The 23345-nt window shown below is 44.0% G+C and overlaps 1 protein-coding gene across 1 annotated transcript in view; it reads right to left on the bottom strand.

The window, feature by feature from the left end:
- Positions 1-11871: 11871 nt before the first annotated feature.
- TAF3 (TATA-box binding protein associated factor 3) overlaps positions 11872-23345 on the bottom strand; it is a 113562-nt gene continuing 102088 nt past the window's right edge. The window contains exons 5-7 of the mRNA XM_063397068.1: positions 18774-19029; positions 14757-14863; positions 11872-13979 (exon numbers count right to left, since the gene is read on the bottom strand). Of these exons, the coding sequence (XP_063253138.1) occupies positions 13865-13979; positions 14757-14863; positions 18774-19029 (478 nt within the window). The 3' untranslated portion in view covers positions 11872-13864. The remainder of the gene's footprint in view (positions 13980-14756; positions 14864-18773; positions 19030-23345) is intronic.

Raw genomic sequence — 23345 nt, forward strand, 5'->3', positions numbered from 1 at the left:
AGCTCCAGCTCTGCTCTGGGCTCTTATCTCTCTGTATTGCTGCACCTCTCTGGCCTCCCTCCTACAGAGTCCTGCTCAGCTCAGTGCAAACACACTCCTAATTGCACTGACCTGCCCCAAAGCCCTGATCCCATCTGCCCTCTCTGACTCCCATCACTGGCTTCACTGGTTCTAACACCTATTTCATTTAAATGCTCCATGCTGCCTCTTCAAAGCCCAGCCCTGGCTCTTCCACTGCTCCTCCCTTTATTTTCAATCTGGAAATTAAAAAAATATATAATTTTTTTGAACATTTAGTTCACTTTCCTGGATACATGGAGATACTTAAATGACTGGGAAGTCCACAAGATCCCAACCCTTGCAAGTGCACGAAGTGAGTCCTGTGCTTGGGGATGCACCTAAAGGAAAACACCTTCCATGAGTAACCATCACTTGGAGGCAGCCACAGAGGTTTCCAGACCAGCCCCTGTGTCTGTTTACAGCGTTTTGGTTTTGCAAGACATTCAAGTAGTCTGAGACAAACAGGAGTTGGGGTTAAATGTCCCAATCTGCCATTTATCTGGAGAATCACTTTCCCACTGAGATACAGCCACCGCAGAGGGGGGTGAAGCAGCACTGGTCCAGCTGGCATTGGAGCTGGTTTATGGTGTAAATTGGCTCCTCTGCCGAGCTGCTGGTTTGGCAGGGGTGTTTGAAGAAAGCAGCTGCCCTGGATCCACGGGGGTTGGTGTCCAAGGCCTGTCACTTCCACCTCTGTGAGCTGATGTGGAGCCAGAGTGGGAATTGTTCACCAGTGTGAAATTTCAGTGAGGGGATCTGAGAGAGGCTGATCCTGCAGACAAGGTTCTGCTGTCAGGAGGGTGCACTGTCTCATGGCACTTTTCACTGAATTCCCAAACCATATCCAGCCATTCTGAATAAAAGCCTGCTAGACCCTTTTCCCCAACCCCTGCACCACCCAGCACCTTGGCTGCTGTTGCACCACTCCTTTCACAGAAAGTCTCCAGCATATGTGCCTTGTTATTAAAAAAAGGGGTGAAAAAAAAGCATTTATCATGATTTCTGCTCATAATGAGCTCTCCTATCTCGTTCAGGGATGCTTGAGGCCAGGAATTGCACAGGGATATTTACTTGTGATGCAGCCCCGGGATGATGCTGGGACTTTTGAGCGAAGCTTGGCAGGTATTTCCAAGCCCCCTGCACTAATTGATGGGCTCTCTATATATCATGCCAGATAAAGGGCTCTTGCACAGTAAATGCTGATGTTTAGAACATCCTGATAGTGTTTTGTTAACAAGAAGATAACAGGAGAGCAAGATACGTTTGTTTAGCTGCCTATAGATAAACCAAATAGGGTCTTTGTTAAGTTTTCATGACTGATGGCAGGTACTAAATGTGATAAATAATACCCTAGGTCCTGATTGGAGCTACTGTAGCACAAATTCCAACCCATGGCACTGACCTGTGAGGGGGGACAGAGGGGTTAAAGGCTACAGGAGTGAAAACCTGGGATTTTTTGGGGGGTGGCAACCCCTTTTTTCTGAACTGACAGTGGCCTGCTATGGCTTTTGCAATATCCCAGCAAAATGGTACCCACCAGAAAAGCAAGGAATAAAAAAGATGTTGATAATAAGGTATTTATGGAAGCAGAAGAGCAGAGAGAATATGAAAATTTACAAGGTGAGGGTGGCATTGGATGGCACCAGCCTAAGATCAGTGGTGACCTGTTCTCAGAGGCTCTTCACCAGCTCATCCAGGATGGGGAGCCCCAAGAATCTTTGGAAATGGAGGGCGAGCAAGGCTGTGTCACAAAATCCCATGGAGCAGATCCCAAGCACCCTTTCCCCCCACCCCAGGAGGATGCTGAGTCAAGGCAGCACCCACCTCCCTCCCAGCTTTGCCTTCCCAGGGTGCTCATTAGCACTTCTCCCCAAACCACTTGCTAATTGCAAGGTGGGTCGCTGCCAGCCCTCTTACAAAAGACAGAATTGTTATTGAGAGGTGATGGGGGAGCCCTGAGTCACTGCAGAAGAGGAGCCACGGGGTCTGCCCACAGTGCTCCCTTGTGGTGTCCCCGAGGTGTCCCCACGGATGCTCCAACCTGCCAAGGCCAGTGACAGATCCCCAGCAGGGGGAGGTTTGCTCAGCCAGGCTTCCAAAGTCTACAGCTGCAAAACCTGTCCAGGTTTGGAAGGCAGGCCATGAAACAGCCCAGCTCCTCTCAGCTGTTGGAAAGGATTATAATTACAGTATCTTCAGCACCATCTACCCTGAGAAGCCAGTAATTTGCTCCCCTTTTGTTTGTTTTCTTCTTGTTTCATGTTTTGTTTCCTTCTTCTCGTGGGTTTTAGGAGAGGAGGCTGCAGGAGCTGCACTGGGCTAATGCTAAAATCACCTTGGGTCGGTTCTTCCTGGTGCATCCTGCTGAGGAAGGGGAGGAGGTTCAGCTTGAAGCTTGATTTCATGGATGAAAACCTCAGGGATGCTGTGATTCTCAGCTCCTGTTCTGGTGGAGGTGAACTCAAAAAGCAGCCCCAAGCTGGTGCTGGTTTTGCACAAGAGCTTTGATGCCCAGCCAGGTGTCATGTTTTGGCTCCCTAGGAACTGGGAATGAGGAGCTCATTGTCCTGCTTTTCAGTTAAGAATGGGATGGATCCATGAGGAGGTTGTGCAGTTTGGGTTTTGTTTTTCTATCCCAGCTGCTCAAATGGGTATTTATTTGTTGGGGGTTTTTAAAACTTTTAAGGAGATGCAAAGGGCTGGAGAAGGAAGCACTGAACACCTTTTGTGTGGTGTTCCAAATTATTTACCAAAATACCTGGACTAGTCCTGCTCCTTGCCCAAGGAAAGACCAAGAGCTGCTAAATTCTACTCTTGCTTCACACACTTCTCTCCTCTTCAGAACTGGGGCCATGCCAAACCCATTCTAAATCCAGAAAAATCTACAGTTCTCCCCAAGCAGAAACACTGAAAGAGGATGGAAACTTTGCACTCAAGGCTGGACTATACACATTTGAACACTCAAAGCTTGGAAATTGATGTATGGGGTAGAAACTCTGCCCCATAACTCGTGGGGGAAGATCCTAAATTTGCATTTCACAACCACATGCAATGTGGAACTCTGTGCTTCCGAGGGAGCACTCGGCATCAGAGCCAGCCCAGAGCGATGGAGAGACGTAAATGAAAAGCCAGTGGATCTTCCTGAGACAACTTTGAACAGGCATCCAAAAAATGAATGTGTTTTCTTCTAATTAGGAGTGTTCGTTATATCTCGTGGTGATCTACAAAACAAGCCACATGCCAGTTATTGCTGGTACAAGCACAACAATTCTGACTGTGGGAAAAAAAGTATTTCCAGGCATGTAGGACACAAAACGTACTAAAGGCATTTTAATGACACTTTAATTAATCTCTAGGCATAGGTTAAACAGAGAATATCTAAAAAGGTGTGTATGTGTGTGGGGGGTATTAACGAAAGTTAGGACTCAAATCAAAAGATGCTTGAGTACCTGCATATGTTATTAAATATAATTATATTAATTTAAAATATCCCCACGCAAAAAAATGGTAAACTGGAACGAAGGTTGCAAGCAAATCTCAGTAAATCAAGCCTGACAAAAAATGTAACAGAAGAATGTTATGATTATCATACAAACAAAAACAAACCTGAATAAATTTAGAGTTAAGGTGAGACTGAAGAAATCCAAAGGCTCGAGGTATGGAAAATTACCCAGTGAAGGTAGTTAAACCACTTCAACTCAGAGATGGGTTACTATAACCTAAAAAAAAAGCATGTGTGGGTTTAGAAACATATTATCCTCACCCAGGACCACAGAAATGGAAATGCCTTTCTCAGATATCTGTTGGCTGATAGAGCTTATTGCACCCATTTGGGAAACTCTCACTTCCAGTTTGCTCACGAGACCACAGTCCTGTCTGGGCAAACACTCGTGACACAGCAACTGGGGTCTCTGCAGAGGTGCATCTTTTGGTTCAGGAAGAAATAAACCTGATTTTACCCCAGATCACCACTTCCTGCCCAGTTCTTGCCAGGGCTTTGCTGAGCTCTGCTTGCACCATATCCCTGTAGGCTGTGGGTAGGGGTGCGTCAGGCAGCCTCAGGGGGAGCCCATGCACAGACATCTCCCTGTGCCTTTGGTTTGGAAGGACCTTGCAGAGGGATCCAGACTTTTGCACATCTATTACAGGGAGATCTTGGCAGCTGAGCCCTATTTTTGGGATAAAAACGAAACATAAACTTGTGTCCCCAGTGACAGGTTCATATAAAGGTGCCTGGAAAAGTACCTGGAGAGGCACCCAAGGATGCAAGAGACTCGAAGGTGTATTCTGCAACAAATGCCACTATTAAAGCAAGGCGTAGCTGCTAGAGGGACCTCAGGCTCAGAGAGCAGAAGGAAGTTTCCCTTCTTGTACCATCGGGTGACCCCTCTGCAGACCCCCTCGGCCTCAGACAGCTCCAGTCGTCTGCCTGGCGTCGATGGGAGCTCAGAGGTGCCTGTTCCCACCCTGGCTGTGCCCCCGACGTGCTCCGTGACCTGGCACAAATCACGTCACCGCCCTGCTTCGGTTTCGCTGCTGGTAACGCCGGCAGGAAACAAACCAGTCCTTGTTCACCGACAGCCAGCGATGCTCGCCCGGCCCCAGGATCTCTCCAGGCACATCTGATGGGAACTGCCACAGCTTTTGAGTCCCTAAGCCATTAAACAAATGCCAACGCTGAGTGGTTACCTGGTTTTATCACCCTCTCCCAGCTGCCTTGCCCAAACGCTCGTATGGGAATGGCAAAGTGGGATGTGCTGCACTGGGATGGGAAATTTGACTGGATATCTCAGGTCATAGAAGCATAAAATGGTTTGGTTGGAAGACACTTTGAAGACCAGACTGTTCCAACCCTCCTGCCATGGGCAGGGACACCTTCCAGTATCCAAGGTTGCTCCAAGCCCCATCCAACCTGGTCTTGGACACTTCTAGGGATGGGGGATCAACTGCTACTCTGGGCAGCATGTTCCAGTGCCTCATCAACCTCACAGTCAAGAATAACACCCTAATATCCAATCTAAATCTACCCTCTAGGACAGAGGGTTTGGAAAATCCACCTCCAGAAAATGATAAGAGGCTTGCACAGAGGGGAAATGTGGTGTCAGACAAGTAAAAGTGACGGACCCACTGCAAGCAGCAGGACACTTCTGATTGAGATAAGGATAACTCAAAATGGGAGTAAACAGCTAAATTACTATGTTATTGCTGAAAATCAGAGTACCTTGGGGGAGGCAATGCCAAAAGCATGCTCAACTATTTTGCAACGTGTGCATCCAAGCCTGGATTCATACCAGAGGCCTGAGCAATGTGATTTGGCAAGTGTTAACTCCGTGACCAGTGCATGCCATCCAGAAGCCAGAAGAAAAACAAAGATGTGATGCAGCTCTGCAGCCATTTAAGCACGGCTTTGGTAAACAGACTAGGTTTAACACTCACCAGAGCCTCAGGCACGGGCTAAGGCACTGGCTCCTCCCTCCACCCACCTGCACACTCAGTGACTTGTACAAAACTTGGCCTAGTGGGAGCTCTGGAAATCAATCTGGTCCCCCTTGTGTGTCTGCACCACCCTCTTTGCCTGACACCAAACCAGCACGCTTGGTTCTGCTCGTAAACACCACCAGACCACCAACCAAGACCAACTGAAAACGAGGAGCCAGGCAGGGATCCCAAGATCTGTACCCTGTTAAAATCCCAGGGAATGCTTCCCAGCGAGCCGGTGCAGCGCGGCTTTGCCAACACGGACACCTGGGTGTGGGAAGAATGCTGGCAGGGCGATGAACTCATTAAGGTGGAGCTCTGTCACCACCTCCTGCAGGAATCCGAGATGAGTCCATCGCCGTGTCCTTGTGCAAGCGGGTGCAGGAAGGATCAGTCACTGGAGCTCCGCGCTCCCCGGCCCCGCGCGCCGCGGCCAACGCCACCAGGAGAAACAGGAGCCCTTTCCATGTAAGAGAACTGATCCGGCTGATATCGAGTGACTCATTAAGGCCTTACAAAACTTAAGTAGACCATAGTGTTGCTCTCTAGTAGTGGGAACTTCTTGGCTTGAGAGGAGGATTTGATACCAGCCAAAAGCTCACCTTGGGCCTTGCTGGCATTAGCAACAGCAGAGCTGCCCTGGGAGGTGCTTGCAGGAAGTTGCAAACTGCTCCTGTTTTTACTCTAAAGAATTAAGTTTTGCAGAGATGCTGGGCAGGAAGAACTGGCCCTGAACACCAAAGCCTGAAATGGAGGTGAAGAGGGGTGAAGGTGGAATCAAGCTGGACAAATATGTCTACTCTGTGTTTTCTCAGTAGCTTAAAACATTTCACCCTCTGCTCTTCCCTTCATCCTTTTCCCATCCAAGCTCTTTGAAAGAATTAAAATATCTCATGTTGATTGGATTATTTAGAGACAAATGTACACACAGACAGTGATAGGACATGGCTTTAAACTAAGAGAGGAGAGACTTAGATTAGTTATTAAGAAGAAAATTCTTGACTGTGAGTGTGCTGAGGCCCTGGCACAGGGTGCCCAGAGAAGCTGTGGCTGACTCCTGGACATGTTCAAGGTCAGGTTGGACAGGGCTTGGAGCAACCTGGGGTAATGGAAGGTGTTCCTGCCCATGGCAGGGGCGTTGGAACAAGATGATTTCTAGGGCCTTTTCCAAACCAAACCATTCTATGATTCTGTGATTCTATGATTTTCCAAATAGCTAAATAGTTATCTTAAACACATCCGAATTGGAATCATTGTGACTTAGGTGCACAGGGCAAAACTAGCCCATCCTTACAGCCTCCACAGAAGTGTTTTTGTAGCCAAAATTTGCAGATGAGAGAAATCACGAACACAGAGAATTAAATGGAGCAGGATCTGCTTCTAAAGAGGTTGGTACAGATGTTTTCCCCAATTCTAAGGGAGACAAGGGTTTTGCAAAATAGATCCTTGTGATGTAAATAAAAACAGATCCCTTTGTAAAGTAAATAAATGAAATCTTAACAAAGTTTAAGTGGGTGCATAGCAAGGGCTGCTTGAGCTTTGTCATGTTTGCTGTGAGACCTCCAGGTAGACTTAAAAATAACCCCACTCAGGATGGGCCTGTGACACATGAAGTTTACGTTCAGAGAATTTGGAAGACATTTCTCCACTGCAAGCTGTCCCCAGATTAAGCATTTTCATGTGACTCTCTCACTGGCCCAGCTCAAGAGGTGGCACAAGTCATGGTTTTATTCCTTAAACATCATCTCATGTATTAAAGAGCTACAACTCCTTCAGTGGAATCCTCAGCATGAAACTGATAAACTGATGAACATCCTTGCTTTGGGAAACTCTTTCTAGTTTATTTATTTATTTATTTGTTTGTTTGTTTGGTCAGCAATCCTGAAAACAAAAAATGCAGCATTTAGCCAGATTTGACTGTGAGGGCTGGAGGGATGTGGTTCCTCCTGAGCCGTGGCACTGCAAATCCAATCTGGTAGAGAGTAGTGGCATTGAGAGCCAATGACCGGGCTGGGTTATTAGATACCAAGGCAAAGGCCCGGATTTTGGGCTTGACTGAGCATCTGTCTTTGCAGAAAATATAGAGAACAACAGCATCACTTCATCCGCAGCATCTTAATACATGCCAGCTCCAAGCACCAATGCAGACATTTCACAGCCCAAAAGGCCCAGAGAAGGCAGCTATTGTACGAATTATGAGAGGCGTTTTTTGACGTCCCTGAAGTAATTTTAAGCAAGAAGCTGTTTCTCAGATAAACTCCACCAGATATCCCTGGAAGCAAAGAAGAGCTAGTAGGAAAATGAGGTCTTAATGTGAGCTCAGCTCAGCTCCTTTCACAGAAAAGCTCAAAATCAGTGGAGAAAAAGAGAGTTGGTTTCATGTTGGAAAAGTTATTGGAAGAGGGTCAAGTAAAGCCTGCAAAGCCAAAGGATCTCTCTGGTTCTGGAGGGTTGTAGATGGTTTCCAGCTCCCAACCTCAATAAAAACACATTTTCAGCTGCAGAGCGGGTTCAAGGAAAGTTCTGTCACTGGGGAGGCTCCCAATGGCTCTGTAGTTTTACCCAGCCCTTGTGAAGGGAGTTATTGTTATTTAACCCATGGGAAGGTCTGGGCTTCACAGAGCAGGAAACGTTATCCTCCTCCTGTGGATGGAAACTGGGACACGCTCTGATCCTGTGCCTGAGTACACCACGGCAGAACTGAGAACTGTGCCCAGCTTTACTGGTAACAAGACCAAGTTTCTCCCTTTGAATCCATGCAATGGTGACCACGTGGACAAGAAAAACCCACCAGCAGATGTTTATGTCTAAAAAGACAATTCTTGCAGCATTTATCAAAAAGTGCTGTAAATTACAACTCAAAAATAAACAACTGCACACTATCTCCTGTCCCTATTTCCTAATTAATTTATGTAAAAGGAAAACAAAAATTCTATTTTTTAAATTCTAATTCTGGAAGCGAAATTAAAAAAAAAAAACCCACTGCAAACAGTGCCCAGTCCCACACCTGGGGAGGGGTCAGCTTGAAGGAAGAAGGATGAAGGTCACCTGCACAGAGCTAAGCAGCAGAGGCACTGGAGGCCCCAGGTGACACCAGGGCTGGTGACACGCCATCACACTTGTCATTAGTCCCCCAGTGAGCAAATGACAGGCACAGTGAGATGCTGGCTTAGGGAGGAATTGACAGGCAAGACTTTGGAATTTGTAAACCAAATTCCTGCTCATGACAGGTGATGAAACCTAAATTTTTGTAAATGTGTTCCAAGCCTTCTTCTCCATCATCCCTTCATTTAGGCAATAAAATAATCTAATTATTTTCTGTTTGGTTTTGTAAAGGTGTTTCAAAATCCTTATGGGAGCATTCAGATTGAAAACATAACAGGCAGTTGCATTCAGATAAAATTACTTTCTCATTGTGTTTTACAAATCACATGGAAAATCTTCCATCTATCCTGGGTTTACCTCACATTTTGTTTTCTGAGGAAAATTTGCCTTATTGATCAAAGCTTGAGGAAGCAATCACTGAATAACAGAAAGATTTGGGTTGGAAGACACTTTAAAGATCATCTATTTCCAACTAGTATTGCATCAAACCTCAGCTGTGAGCATGTCTGGTGCCACCATGCTGGAATGGAAGTCTCCACTTGCTCAAGGCACCCAGCAGCTGCTGAGCTGTGTTGGCTTTGGCACAGGCCACCAGACACCTGAGTTAAGGGACTCTGGAGCAGACAAGGACCAGAAGGAAAATTTAAGGTGTGACTGCCAAGGGGAAATAGATGGTCTGGAAGCCCTCAGGTCTCCTCTCTCCCTGTGAGGAGTATCACAGGATTTAAAGTCCTGGTGCAAAAAGTCACTCCATAAACATCTTAGAACCATAGAACCCTAGGATGACTTAGGTTGGAAAAGACCTTAAAGTTCATCTCATTCCAACCCCTCTGCCACATGCAGGGACAAGTTCCACTAGACCAGCTTGCTCCAAGCCCTGTCCAACTTTGACACTGAAAGTTCCCAGGGATGGGGCATCTACCACCCCTCTGGGTAACCAGTTACTGTGTTTCACCACTGTCATCATAAAAACCCTTCTCCTTACAATTTGAATCAACTCTCCTTTTGTTTTGTCCTACCACCACAGACCCTGTTAAATAAAAAGTCTGCCCCTGTCCTTCACCCACTGCAAACCTTGAAGAGGCTGAAGCAGCACCTTTGAGGGAAAGCACCCTGCCACAGCTCACGATTAATGGTTTCTGCACAAGAGCCAGGTACGTGCTGTTTGCTGGCTGTAAATCTCCCGTTACAGCCTCCTCTGCCACACAGCACACATGGATTAATAGCAGCTTTCTACTTTTGAGGTTACAGCTGATCCAAAAGTCCCCAGAAGAAAGGGCGAGTTTCCTAAGCAGCATGACTGACAAGACGGTGAAGAGGGAGTTTATTCAGAGCATTATCTAATTCATTCCCCAGTGAAGGAAACTCATCTACTTTTGAGACTTAAAACTTCTAAAGAAAACTGCTATGATCTAAAGAGATTGGCCATAAAACTATTTGTATTGAAAACTTAGCCAGCATGCCTTTAGTGAACTTCATTCATTAACATTCTTCCTGGCAAGGTTTCCATATCTCAGCGTTCATTTTATACTTTAATTTGGTTAGTAGGTCTTTGTTTAATCGTCCTATTGAAAGGAGAACAAAGAAGGTTTAGGTGATACAGTGAAGTAATACACTATATTTTATCTCTGTAAAGCCCAGACAAAGTCAGCAGGCTCTGATACCCTCTGATTTGGTTTTTTTTTTTTCTTTATTCCTTTCTCTTCCAGGACATTTGGAATCACAAATCAGTTGCAGAGCATAAAGATCCTCACTGTACTTAGCTGTGGACACCTTTGGAAGAGAAACACCTTGTCAAGCAGAGAAATGATGCTCTGAGCACAACATACAGCCCCAAAGGAAGATTATCTTGGGAAAAGTGCATTCCCATTACTTCAGGGATGGATGCTCTGCTTTATATCTGTGTCCTCCAATAAAAATCAGTAGCCAAGAGTTTCTTCCATTTTTGAGCTTTGTGCTTACTGTCTCGATATCAACTTCATGTTTTTTTTCTGGGTGCAAAACTCATTAACAAGCAGCAATTTTGCCTAATGACTAACCTGCTTCACAGCCAGCACCCAGTATAGCAATCCACAGGCACAGGCTGCCCTGGAGGAGGATTTACAGGATAAAAAACTCTCAAAAATGGAGCTGCTCCCCAGCCCCAACACCGGCCCTGCGAGTGGGCAGCTCCTGGGCTGCTGTAAACTGACACAGCTCCAACTGACTCCCAACTGACTCCAGATAAAAATCTGGCCCCAGAGTAACAGCAGGATTCAACAAGCTTTTCTCACGGAATAGTTTTTACGCTCTTTTCTTGAATATTTACGACCCGTCCTCACTGTCCTGCTTAAATCCACAACACACGGTGCATCCATAAAGGGGGAAAATTGTACCTGTCTGCTCCTTATAGTGCAGCAGATAGTGAGTTGTCTCCTCACTGGAAACTCTTTAAGTCTTTGCTTTCTAAACTCTACACCAGCTCTACTCCAACCACCCAGAGGCAGCACCTCAAACTGATGCTCCTCTTGATGAAGCAGGAAAACCATTCAGAGACTTGGATGCTCTCCCATGACATCCAGTGAGCAAACCAACCTGCAGCCCACCCACCGTGCCCCCTTCTCGTGGATGGTGGTGTCCAAGACACAAATCATAAAAGGATTCAGATGAACACAAATCCCAACACTAAAATCAAGCAGTGACTCTAGGGAGCAGCCCCAATTGCTCCCTAACTCTCCATACACAAATTTTATGGAGAAGTAACCCAACCTGTGAAGTTACAAAGGTCTGGGGAAGGAGCTGCTCAGTGCTGGGTGGGGCCAGGGTCTGTAAAGAAGGTCCAAGCCACATGGCTACTCAGGGATAACCATATCTAGAATGATTATTCATTTATGCCACTGATTCCTGATCCACACCAGCACAAGTGAAAGGAGGCAGGCTCAGCACCAAGTGTGGCTTCAAACTGATGACCCAGAGGTGAAGGGCCCCTTCTCCTGTTACTAATCCCCTCAGCCACACAAGCCTCCTGAAAATGATGCTTTGGTTTTATTGCCACAGGGGTCATTTATAAAATCATAAAAGCCAGGTTAAGAAACCAACCCAGCAGCAGCAAGGCCAAGCATGCAGAGAAAGAACTCAACAGCCATTGAAAGGGGCAAGTTCAGCCCTTCCATGGCATTCTGAGTGATTCAGCTGATTAAATGTGAGAAGTTCTGATTCATGGAGAGGAGGAGGAAATGCATAAACAACTTACCAAAAGCTAATTTCTTTATTATTGCAACCAGAAATGACCAAAGACGGCGTATTTTGTATGTCTGCACATTACATGTGGAAATAACCAAAAATCAGCATTGCAACATCCAACAATTTAAAATAAAATAGAATAAAAAAATCAAACCCAAGAACTTTGTTGACTGGTAATTAACAGGGACGGAATATAAACGAGATGGCATTGAACAAAGCAGGTAACAGTGCACTTTTAATAAACCAATTTCATCCATATCTCCACTGATTTGCAATTTAACAGTTCTATCAGGAAAGCCTCATTTCCCTAACCAGACTGGTACTTTCAAAAACATGACTAATTCATCCTCATTAGTATCAATTTGGATGCATTTAAAAAATAACTCTTAATATCTGCACAACAGGCTAAAGGGCCATAGTTCTCCAACATCAGACATTCTCACTGCATTGGTTTAAAATAGAAATATCCCCAAATTAACCAATGCAACCTAAAATTGATTAGAAAACAAAAGGCATAAATTTTCAAGATTTATTCTTATTTAGCTCTGAGACCCATTGCACTACAATATCTAACATTAACTTTTATTTCAGTTTCTCTGCACCTTCCCCTCACATTTTCCATGGGGAATGTGACTGGTTTTCAGATTACTAGTCTTTCTAAGGGGATACACAAAGCAGAGGAACAAACCTGCATCTCCTTTACCTACATATCATGCTTTTGGCAAACTCACTAACCACTTGTTTTTAAAAAAAAACCCAAAAAAACAACAAAAAAAAGAGAAAAAGGGGGAAAAAAGTCCATTCCAGCTACAGATTACCATGCTGTAGCTGCCACAGAAGTGCAGAGCCCCCTGGCCTAAGCTCCCAATTCAGAAGGCATTTAAGCACATGTACAACCAAGTGTGGGAACAGGCTCCTTGAAGGCAATAGGATTACTCACTTCTTAAGAAGTTACCACATGTTTAAGTATCAGAATCGAGGCCTAATTATGGTGCTGGCCACCTCCTTTTGCACGCACAGCTGGGGCAGAGCTCACCAATCCCTCACAGCCATCAGGACAGGCGTCTGTCACACGGGCTTTTAGTAGCTGCTAGGTTTGTATTCTTGGGCAAATGACAACAAAAATCCTCTCAAGCCCTAAAAAATAATTAAAAAAAAAATTCCTTTATAAATATCAGGTATTTACACGTGTGAAAATCTTTTAATGGGAAGTGTTTTTACACACTGATGAAATGTACAAGCAATGAAAAGGTACGTTGACACAGACTTAAAAAAAAAAAAAACAAACCAAAAATCAAAGTATAAAATATATTACAGGTCCACCGAAAGAAATTCACACGGAAGAAAAAAATTGACACAATAGAAACTTTTTTTTTAAAAATAGAAGATATATCACAAAAGCTTGAACATGTTTATTTTATGTTAGTACTAAAAATCAAGGAAAAAAGCTTCATATATTCTCATCACAAAAATATTTACCAGCCACTTTTTATTTCCACATTATGATTATCTGGCTCAGCAAGAGTTGAGGCTGAACTGTATCCAGACTACAGAAATCATTCCAGAAGGTTGTCTTAGTTTACAACTTACTGCAATTTACATTTTCTCCTCCTCTCAGCACCTTACTGCAAAGGTTCAAGAGGGATTAATAACAAATCGAGAAAGAATAGGACAGATATCTGTATTTACAACATTCATCCGCGTTGCTGCCGAGCCACAGGAGCGGGAGCGGTCCCAGGAACCACCGAAGTCTTCGCAGCGCTCTGTGCAAATTCCCCTTGGCAGGGGGAAACAAACAGCATCAGAATGTACAAAAATGTACCCAAATCCAACGCCCTGGGCTCGCACAGCCTGTGAAAGCCAACAGCCCCTGCCCAAGGGCGTCTCCTCGCCCCGATGCGCTGCAGAGACAGCCCCGGCAGCCGCGGGCAGCGTGGAGCCCTCCCGCAGCCGGCTCAGGGCCGCGGTGACCGCACGACTTCAGTCCCCTGCCAAGCCTTCAGTGCGCCCTGTGCTTCCTCTTCTTGTGTTTTTTGTCCTTCCTTTTGTTGGCACACTTGGAGCAGAACCACTGCATCTCTTCTGGGGGTGCAGCCGTAAGCCCAACGCAAGGCCTGTGAAGGACAGGAACACATCACATCATCTCAGTGGAGTAACATTGCTGTTGTTCCTTACCCCCAAAAATGCAACTTTCCAGTGGGAGACAGGATCTGGCCTTCGAATTAATATAGCAATTATCATTATCTTAATGAATATAATGACTGAAACTTAAAAAACCTAAAAGACCATGATCAAAACCTAAGAACTCTCGCTTTGAAACAAAAGAGAAATATCAAAAGGGTACTCAGATAAAAAGTGTTATTTTAGTAGAAAACATGAGTGTACTTTCAGGTGTAATAGACTAGATTTAAAATCATTTCAAATGCTTCTTTAACACATCTGCAAAAACCCTTATGATTTTATGTAGCTTTTAAAAAAATATTGCCTAAAAAGTGATTAATTTCCCCTAACCTTTTTATAAGAGCTGACATTTATATTACTGTTCATACAATGCTTCATAATTTGAACTGTCTATCTGTATACACTGTGCTCATAATCCTGTAGTTCTCACAAAATTACCGGAATCAGCAATATTTCCCAGCAGTTTCAAAAACAACCGTTATCACCAATGCCCATTAATTAAAAAGTAACTCTCCTTCACAGCTTAAAATCTGCCTTTTCAAATTTCAGAGCAACAGAGATAAAAATATCTTCCAGATTATTAAATTGGACACAGTAAAGCTATTTAAATATTCCCAACGTCATGAACTATTAGAAAAAAATGAGTTTTTTAATAATATAGCCCCAATCTGCCAGGCAGTGGCAGAGCAGGATGGATGAGAGGAACTTACCAGTGATACCAATCATCGCAGTCATCACAACCTATCATTGGACTGCCATCATCTGGCTTGTTACAGCCAGGACAGATCCAGATCTGGTTACCCCACTCGTCTCGGATCTGGTGCAAAGAAAAGCAAAGTTAGCTGGTTTTCAGGGCTAAGCAGGCAGGAAAATTGACATTAAAAAAAAACCAACAGAAAAAAAGGTTTCTTGCTTATCTGGCTAAGCCATTCAGCAGCCCCTGTTGTTACGTGTGAATTCTCTGATCATGAGAGCTCAGTGTTACGTCTTAATTGATTTCCCTACGCTGCTCATGACGACAAAATCATGTATTTCCCTGCACTGTCCTGTAAACCAGTAAAGCCAGTTACACCCCCCGACCTAAGCACAGGCATTCACACACAGAGCCAGGGCTTAAGCACACAATTGCCTCTCTGTCTATACTTTTAAAATTCGACCCTGTTAATGGCAAGCAGGAGCCACGGCAGCCTCCTGCGTAAGATAACAGTTCTTATGTGCATGTAAAATATACAGCGCCGTGTGTATATATTGCTGCATTACTTATTAGCCAAAGTCTTCAACTCCAACGAGCTGATAAGATCAGGATATAAAAAAAGTTGTTACTGAGTAACTTTCCATTCCCCTTATGACATTTATGTCGCAGCACAATTTACTAAAGGGTAAATGAAACAAGGAAGGCAGATCATTTACAGTACTGGGCAGCTGCTCACCGGGTTCATCATATGCATTTTTTTAATGTTTATATCCTGCTTGAGCCATTGTTTGTATTTTTAGATTTCCAGTGGTTCTTGAACAGCTCTTTGCTAAAAACATGCACGCAAAATGTCACAGAATCCACCTAAAGGAGTGCAATTAACAATACAAAGTACAAAATGTCTGGGGCACTACCCTGACTCCATCACTCCTTTATGAACATTTGCACATTATCGTTGAATCTCAAAACCAGAAACTGTTTTGTTCTCAGCTTTTGTGCATTTACACATATCTCAAGCAATAACTTTTTGCTATCTGTACAGCTTACAAACACGATATTAAAAAGTAGCAGATGAAAAGCCTCAAATGTTCTTAGTAAAAAAAAATAGAGAAGCCACTACACGGTGGTCTGTACATCTTACATCACTTCTTGAAAAAATCAATAGGAACATACCAGAGCTGCAACCAACACATCACTCTTCCCTGATTCCTCTTAAAGCTCTGAATGTTTTTGTGGTTTAAAGCTCAAAAATACAAGTCCCAGGAATACTAACAGGGGAACAATCCCCTTTCCAACAGAGATACGAAGTAGGATCCATCATAAAATTAACTAAATTTCCAAGCTGATTGATTGCAATAATCATTCCTATCTATTATCTAATCTCACATCTGCAAAGTCATTTTAAGTTGCTGGAGAAGCATCTGCTCCCCAGGTGAAGTGTCTGGGCTCGGAGTGAAGAGGTCCAGAGGCATTTTGGTGGGATAACCCTGCTGGGGAGTGAGGGGATGCTGTGCCATGGTGCTGCAGAGAAGGGATGCTGTGGGATATTGGGCTGAGGGCTACAAAACGTGCCTGAACACCTGGCTGCACCTCCTCATCCCCCAGCATGGGCACCCCATTTCTGGTGCTGCCTGTTTTGGGTACTGGCCCTGCCAGCTGTAGGCAGCACTGCTAGATGTTGTCCCATCAGAAAACAGACACCCTAGCTTTTCCAAACTTAGTTTCTCAGGTATTTTTTTCCTCTGCAGGATGCCTGCCTCAGGCTCTCAGAGGCTGGAGAGGGGCAGGGTGGTCTATAATCACAGAAACCTCTGCCTGTTTGTTAAACTTGGGCTTCTAAATAAGGATATTAAAAATGTTGCATAACTTCTCATTCCTTAATGAGCCAAGGGTCATGCAAGGAGGGACAGAGTGGGATTGCTGACTGCTGTGTTAGTACAAACCACGGAGAGCTAATGAGCAGAGCACATGGACTGAGATGCTATCCAGCAGGGAGATGTGTATCCTTTCTTTTTTGAACTATAAAATCACCCTCCTCTTCCCCCCAGAGAAGGGAGTTGTGCACCTCTGCCACACTGGCTCCACTCTTATCTCTAGAACAGCTTTCCCATGTGATCTGAGGAAAATTATTCTGTCTCCTGGATTTCCTTCATACAAGAAGCTAATAGTTATTAATCATTTTCTTCTTCCCCAGCCTCTCTCTGAGCATTTTGACTTATAAGCCTGTCACATCAGGTGTCTCTCTGCATGTGCACACAGTTGGGTCCTAATGCAGTAAAGCCTTGGTTTCAACTCTAACGTTGTAAAACATCACTTTTCACAAGGGCCTGGAGTGATAGGACAAGAGAGAATGGTCTAAAGTTAAAGGGAAGTAGGTTTAGATTGTGTATTAGGAAAAAATATTCACAGTAAGGGTGGTGAGCGCTGTGCAGGCTGTCCAGAGAGGTGGTGAACTTCCTATCCCTGGAACTGTTCAAGGCCAGGTTGGATGGGGCTCTGAATAACCTGGTCCAGTGCAAGGTGTCCCTGCCTGTGGCAGAGGGGTTGGATCAAGATTGTCTTTAAAGTTCCTTCCAACCCAAACCATTCTGTGATAACCTATGATTCTGTGAAAAGCAAAAATAACCTGGAGCCTCCACATCCTCTGAATTCTCCATTAAGGTGCTAGGAGTGTTACTACTGGAAGCACCTAGGCAAAGTGCTAGGTTTTTCTTTTTAAAACTAACATAATCTCTAAATCATTTCTTTTCAGAATTACAGAAGAAAATGGGATGTAGTAGAACATTTAGGAAATGTTTCTCTCTTAAAGTAAATTTTGAAACCTTTGGGCACTACTGTAATAATAACTATGACAATAATACTACTGACTGTAATAATAAGAGTGACTGTGGGTTTACATTTGTGATACCAAAGGTGAGGCTGTGTCCTGCACCCTAAGGATATGCAGAGCCTGTGTGACGTTGTCCAGTGCTGTAACTAACTCAGCAGTGAAATGTAGCAGCTGTTTAAATAGAGACCAGTAAAATGATACAGCAGTTTAAGTGCAGCAGGGAAGCACCTTTCCATTAGAAATGCAGGGTAGATTTATATTAGAAATCAATACTAAAACAAGAATCATAAAAATTTAAAAAAAAAAAATCATGCATATCTTGCAATTCAAACATGGGAAACTCGGTAATGAAAGTAAGCTTTAGGTGTTTTAAATGGTGAGATTTTTAAACTGCAGCGAAGCAAGGTGTCACCAATCAAGCTGGAATTTAGCCAGGACAGGGAGGATAACAACACTGTGCTGCTTTTCAAGGATCAGGAATGCTCAGGACTTCATTTCACACAGCATCTAAGGCAGAAATTTTCAGCAGCACAGCAAGCCCTGTCCCACCCAGACATACATCCACATTCTTTTAGGGAATGTAGTTCCTACACCATGTTACACAAGAGACTTTTCCAAAGGAATGAAAAATGCTGAGGCCAAGTTCAGAGCATGTGTCAAACACAGAAATGAAGTGTAGACTAATGAACAATCTACAGACTTCTGAGATGCACAAACACCTGCAATTTCTGTATGTCGAGGAAACCAGGAAAGAGATTAGTGGACTCTACACATTTCAAATGAGGGCTAAGTCAAGTTCTTGATGTTGTATGAGGGTTTTGTACTTTACCTGACTGACAGCAAAATCTATGGTTGAGTCTGACATTTGAGGTTTCAATTCAGCACTTTTGAAAGCACCTATAAAAAACCTCCACCTCCAAAAATAAGTGCTCTAGCCCAGTTAGCAGAAAATATTTTATGTGATATAGTTGGACTTGCTAGAAAGAACTTAAATTTGGAACAGAGAACCAATGAAAAATTCAACCCAAGTGTTTCAATTAAGTTATTAACCCCTCAAAACATGTGTGTGTGGAAACAAGGGCTGGATAACAGGCAGTTAAGAGACAGCAACATCAGGAATCTAGAAAACACCAGTGTGAGAGCTCACCAGTTCCAGAGAGGAATGCCCCTGGCACTGGGACAGAGCAGGGCAGTGTTACCTACCACGTACGTACTGACGGTCTCGGTCACCACACTCCGAACGGGAGCCTTGGAGCCTCCAGCTGCTGACACAGCTGGGGAGGGTGGTGGGATCAGGACTGGTGAGATGGTGGCCTGTGGAGGAGGAGGAGCTGGAGCCGGAGGAGGGGTGACATGAACGGGAGCTGGCACCGGTGACGGCACGGGCGGAGGTGTTTTGGGCCGCGCCGCGGGCGTGGAAGGTTTGGCCTCTGGAGCTGACACCACTTTGCTGATGACTCTGTAGGACCAACATTGAGAATTGTTAGAGCTGATGGGAGAGAAAGCAACGATTGATCACCCATTAGAGAGAAAGAAAATAGAGAGCAGCTAATTCACGTCACCCCTGGAGTCACCAAAGAGGCTGCTTCAACCCCACACAAGGACTGTTGTCATTGCTGCACTCATCCATTTACACAGAGCCATTACAAAGTGAATGCCAGGACAGCCTGGGCCAGCCTGTACCTCACTGCCATATAAATATTCTCTGTGGCTTTACTAAACCTTGTTTCGTTAAGTTTTATTGCATTAGCTCCATTTGTGGGAAATATTAGAAAGGAAAGTTAATCAGCTGTGAACAGCACTGATTTTAATCTTCAAACTGAGAGACGATATCATCCTGTTAAGATCCTACATTAGGGGGTTCTGCAAATATTTGCTAGTTTGGTATTTCTTTCCCCAAATGTTTATGAAATCAGCAGTGGATCTAGTCAGGACAAATAAATGACGCACACTATACACTCAGCAGTTAAAATATTGCTACTTACTGGAGTAGCTGAAGTAGACAGGATGTAGCTCTAGTAAATACACTGTATAGAACAATCTTGCCCAGGAAGGGGGATACACAGAGGACCCAAGGTTTATTAATGACTGTTGATACACAGTGTTATTGATGTGCAAGCAATTTCACAGACAAGCCAGAAAAAGCCCTCACTACAAGGCTCTAGGTTAGAAACATAAAAGGAAGGAAAAGAATGTTTTAAAAAAACAGAACAAAAAAAAAAACCAAAACAACCAAAACCTCAAACAAAACACAGGATAGTTCTACCTGTTTTACCACATTTTGGTAAACCATTTGACTAATTTATTTATATTTGAATGGTAACTATGGGAGAGCAATTGATTTGTTACAGGACTGTACCAAGAGGTTAATTTCAAGAAAGGTTAGACATTCCAGGGATGCTTAAGAAAGTAAAAAATGGAGACATCAGTAGAGAAACCATGACAAAAATCAAATTGCAACAACTCCCGAGAACCAGGAATGTCCAGCTCCAATGGGAATTTTAACTGCCAATGGGAATTTTAAGTTCAACTTTAGAGTTTAGTGCAACTCAGATACTCCAAAGGCAGCATCACTACAATTGGAGACATTGTCTGAATTTCAAGTCAATAAAATTCCAAGCCATCATTTGAGAAAGGCTTGGAATTATACACTATGTAATGCCTGGCTGAGATAATGGTGTGTTTTCTCACAAGATAAGTCACTTGCACCACAAAATCAGAACTGTGGCAAGTGATAGCAAAAACATACTTAGGAAACAAGAGCAATGAGTTTGGTAGTCCTGCCCAAGCCCCAGCTGCTGTATCACACCTTCTATGAGCAAACAGGAGAAGAAAATCAAAGAGTGGAATCTAAAGGGTGGTAGATGATTCTTCCATCAGCAACACTGAAGACATTCACACTCCGTATGTCCCAGTGATTGCTTCAGGTACCTAATGTGGGGCTCAGGCCCTGTGTATGTGTCAGTAAGGTGCTAGACTGTGAGTCAAAGTGCAGGAGTCTTAATTTATGTTGTCTGTGACTTGCAGAAGGAAGGAAGTCCTACTATCAGGCCATTGAGGGAGCAACCTACGCATCAAAACCAGCCTCCTTCTCCTGCTAGTGAGAAACATCCAAAACCCCACTGTTGTCTCCCACCAAGGAAGTTTTCTCTTTGGCTCACGATGTGTTTCAGTGAAAGTCTCAGTGTGTGGCTCCTGAGGCTCCTGCCAGACTGGCCATCCCCAACTCAGATGCTTCTTCTGTGCCTTCCCCATTCCACAGACAGCCCTGGCTCCCAACGCTGAATGCCTGAGACCTTGGTTGGTGCCAATACTCCCATGGTTTGCAAAGTCATCCTCATGACTAGAGAGCCACCTCTCAATAAACACTCTTAGCTATAACAAAAGCGAGGACAGGGACAGACAGCAAAATATTGGCACAGCAGAAGTCATTTGGATGGTTCCAAACATCAATGCCCCTTGTTCCCCCGCCTCCCTCTCCTAACTCCTGCAAGTAAACAAAGTTCTGCTAGGAGTTCTTCAGGGAGTCAACCCTTCCCAAGTCTAGACTAGGAAATGTATTAGCTAATAGGGCTTTAAACACAACTTTGCACACAGTGTAAACAGTGTGAAAGAAGTATTAGCTAATATAATTTGAATAAGAGTGACCATGCCCAGCTAACACATGAAATTAAATTAGAGTTTCTTGGTCTAAAGCCAGGTTCTCCTCCTGCACAGGGTCTTCGAAGCCACTCTGCTAATAACTGCAGAAGCTGCAAGGGACACCACATGTGAAATCTTCCAAAACTACAAATATTCATTAGCGAGCGACACACGCTCATCAATTGCCTGAAGTGTGCAATTAGGACGTGTTCAGTATATAGGGCAGCTTGTTTATCTTGATTTTAGAGCTCAGTTATCAAAACAGGAGATCGGCATTTCGGAGCACGCTTGGGCCTACCACTCCCTTGGGCTAATGAAGTTCAGAGACTTCAGACTCCAGAGTGGAGAAATGAATGGTTTTGTGCTACACCATTAGAGGTGATGGAGTAATCTCAGCGAGGGTGGTTTAGCCTGTCCTGAAGAAGGGGCTGCACACATGGCAATATGGAGGTGGGCAGAAATCAAAGGGAAATAGCAGGCCCACGACTAATAATTACTGTTACTTCAGACTTGGAGAGAAACCTGATATCAAAACACTATGTAAATGATGGCAAGATTTATAAGCTCTGTTTTCTAGACAGGAAAATTGAGGCACAGAGCACACTGCGAGTAGGCGGCTCTCACTGCAAGCAGAGCCTCGATCCACCTGGCACCTGAGTCCTGCTGGGATTTAAACTCTTCCTTGGGACATCACCATACATATATTATTACCTTCTTTCCCAAATGTGTTTTCATGTGTCCAAAATCATCACTTAGTCTGCAAGGACAATAATATATCAAACAAAACTCAACATCCTTCTCCACACCAATCCAAGAACTGTAAAACTGAGGCTGAATGGGTATTTTTTGCAGAAATTAAACACAAATGAACATCAACCACAACCAACACAATCAGAGTTCTGAGACAAGAACTGCATTTCTCTGCAGGCTGCTTGCCTGGCAATGTACCACAAACAGATTCTACACTGAAAGATAAAAGGCCAATTAAAAGCTGTTTTTGAATGAAAACAGTTCCTCCAGAATAAAGGGGTGTGAGAAAACCTTTGGTACAGATGTGGTAATAAGAGCCTCCATAAATGGTGACTACAGGTTACCACTCTCTCTGAAAAAAACCCCAGAAATAATGTAAACACTGTGAATTTGATTGTGTCCAACCTAAATTCACTTTGGATTTCTTTTTAAATGCCAGCAGGAACTGTCCTGCACACAGAACCTCAGTGTATTTAACATTGAGTACATGTATTGATTTGTCACAAAGTGCCCGGTAGTAACCAAGAAAGCAAATCTAGAAATAATAAAAAGGAAAAAAACCTAAGGGATGTGAATTTTAAAGTGGAAGGACAGAAGGACAGAGAATTCCTCAACTACCATGATTACCAATTATTTTTCCATGTTTTTTTATAACCCCTTTGCTGAAAGAGCAGAGCTTATAGCTTCCTGACAAAGGCATTTTTAAGTTATTTTTCTTCCTCACAATCTGTTTCAGTGCAAACAGCATTTCAACCCAATATGAGAACTTAATGAGATCTTCCATTGCCATTTCTGCTCAACATCAAGGCTGTGTTGGGCCAAGACAACAGTGTGTGATATCTGAGTCTCAGCTGAGGAGTCAGATCTCATGGAATCAAAGAACGGATTGGGTTGGAGGGGACCCTAAAGATCTTCCAGTCCCAACCTCTTTGTCATGGGCAGGGCCACCTTCCTCTAGACCAGGTTTTTAGAGGCCCATCCAACCTGATCCTGAACACATCCAGGGATAGGGAGTCCACCACCTCCCTGGGCAACCTCTGCCAGTGTCTCACCACCTTTATAGGAAAGATTCAATGCTTATCTACTGGTTCAAAACTGTGTCCAACACTGCTCCAAGGGGAAGGAAGAAAATAAAACTTCAGTGAAGTTTTTCTGTTTCTCAGGAGGGTAGAGTGAATTAAAACCCATTTTAATCATCACTCCAGGCAATCACCCTGCTCACAGTTACAATTCCAAACCCAAATAGGATGAACACCAAGTGTCAGTTTGCAGTCAAAGTGCAAATTCTACCAAGATTTGAAGTGGCACAACAGGTCAGTTGGTTTCTAATCGGCTCTAAGTGGCAGGAGCTGTGACATACTACATCTGGAGCAAAATGAAACT

Source organism: Prinia subflava, chromosome 4, assembly GCF_021018805.1.
Source record: "Prinia subflava isolate CZ2003 ecotype Zambia chromosome 4, Cam_Psub_1.2, whole genome shotgun sequence".
Classification (NCBI taxonomy): Eukaryota; Metazoa; Chordata; class Aves; order Passeriformes; family Cisticolidae; genus Prinia; species Prinia subflava.